General features: G+C 37.8%; 1 protein-coding gene across 1 annotated transcript; it reads right to left on the minus strand.

The window, feature by feature from the left end:
- Positions 1-884: 884 nt before the first annotated feature.
- Positions 885-1,673, minus strand: LOC138875027 (uncharacterized). Its single transcript, XM_070153834.1, has one exon. It carries the CDS (start codon positions 1,671-1,673, stop codon positions 885-887), a length of 789 nt encoding a protein of 262 aa, XP_070009935.1.
- Positions 1,674-1,893: the final 220 nt, after the last annotated feature.

The raw sequence follows: 1,893 nt of genomic DNA on the forward strand, positions 1-1,893 counted from the left end.
AAGTGACGCCAAAATTCACAAAAATTGTAAAAATAAAGAAATTATTTTATTTGAATTTTTGGGAATAATTAGCTTAGGGCAAAAATCACGTGCTCACAAGTAACTTGAGGTTGAGAAGGCTTTTCCCATACAAATTTGTACAACCCACTGTCCAGTTTACCAAGATCCAGAGGCTTCTTCAGAGAAGGGCCCTGTATGAGACATGAAAGTCAAGTAAACTGAACTATACAATCAAATTGATCTGTGAGTTTGTGTACAGAGATGAGATTGCGCTTAAAAGAAGGTAGGTAAAGGACATTGTGAAGAATTATAGATTCAGACAAAACAAAGGAACCTGTGCAAGTAACTTTTACTTTATAACCATTTGGAAGGGACACTAGAAAAGGAATAGGTAAAGGTGTGATATTAATGAGATATTCTTTATTAGCAGTCATATGGTCAGAAGCACCAGAGTCAACTATCCAAGTTAAGGAATCAGATTGGTTTAGCAAAGTAGAGTTGAAACTATATACCACATTCTTAGGCAATAGAGTACTAGCAAAATTGGCAGAACTCATGATATTGAGTTGAAGACTAGGAACAGAGACATGAGATTGTTGCAATAGAGAGAGCAGTTGAGAGTATTGCTGCTTTGTCAGCCCAGGCACTACATAAGCATTTTCAGCAATAGGCACAATAGAAGTCTGGTTGGAAGAGTCAAAAGCAGAGAATTCAGAATCTGTCACCATATTAGCAGTTGCCTTTCTACCCTTAGTAAACTTGAAGTTAGTAGGAAAGCCATGAAGCTTGTAACACTTATTAATTAAGTGTCCAGACTTCTTTCAATACATGTAGAAGATATTAGAGGTCCTAGACTGATTATCAAAATTCACTCTTTGAGTAAACTATCTCTGTTGCCCCTGGAATTGCATATTCAGCTGAGGTTGAGTAGTTTTATTAAGGGATTTCACATTAAAGGAGGCTGCTTCAGAGGTAAATTGAGAAGGCGGGTTGACTTGTCTTTGCTTTTCATCTTGAAGAAGAATGTTATAGACATTATTAAAGGATGGCAGAGGTTGCATCATCAACAGATTGCTTCTCACACTAACATAAACCTCATTCAATCCCATGAGGAACTGATGGACCTTGTCCTCCTCTTTCTCCTTTTGGAGACCGTCTTTAGCAGCACAATTGAAAGAATTTGCATGACTACTGCACATTATTCCCAATTTATCCCAGATTCTCTTAAGTTTTGTAAAATGTGAAGCAATATCAAGAGATCCTTGATAGATAGAGGCAAGTTCCCTTTTTAGTTCAAAAACTTTAGTCCCATTTACACTACCATACCTATTATTTAATTGTTTCCATATACTTTCGGCTGTCTCAGAATATTGAATACTTTCAGCTATATCCGGTGATAATGAACTTGTTAACCAAGATATCACCATATTATTACAACAGTCCCACTGTTTATAATCAGGGGAAGTTGCAGCAGGTTTAGGGCACGAACCATCTGTAAATGTTTTTTTGTTCCTAGCAGATAATGACACTATCATACTACGTTTCCAACCTCCAAATCCACTGCCCAAAAAAGGTACAGGAACCAGGGACACACCAGGCACATCAGACGACAAAAGAAATAGAGGGGATGTAGGGTCAGGAGTATACGCGGAAGAGGAAGTAGAGCCAGTCATGGTTAGAACAACTAAATCACCAACAAACACTGTAGACTGAAATTAAAATCCAACACATGCAAAAGAGAGATACAAATACCAGCCTTCTTCGCAACCTGAAGAAGTAAGGCCTTGATATAGTAAAACAGCTTCAGCGAACCAATGAAAATGGAGGAAACCCTAGCTCCGAAAAATCGAGGAAAGCCTTAGCTTGAACAAAACTCAAATTTCAGTGACCACA

Source organism: Nicotiana sylvestris, chromosome 8 (assembly GCF_000393655.2).
Source record: "Nicotiana sylvestris chromosome 8, ASM39365v2, whole genome shotgun sequence".
NCBI classification, from domain to species: domain Eukaryota; kingdom Viridiplantae; phylum Streptophyta; class Magnoliopsida; order Solanales; family Solanaceae; genus Nicotiana; species Nicotiana sylvestris.

What these genes read in the sequence shown, in the direction of transcription:
- LOC138875027 (XM_070153834.1), bottom strand. Translation starts at nt 1,673, where the DNA reads ATGACTGGCTCTACTTCCTCTTCCGCGTATACTCCTGACCCTACATCC.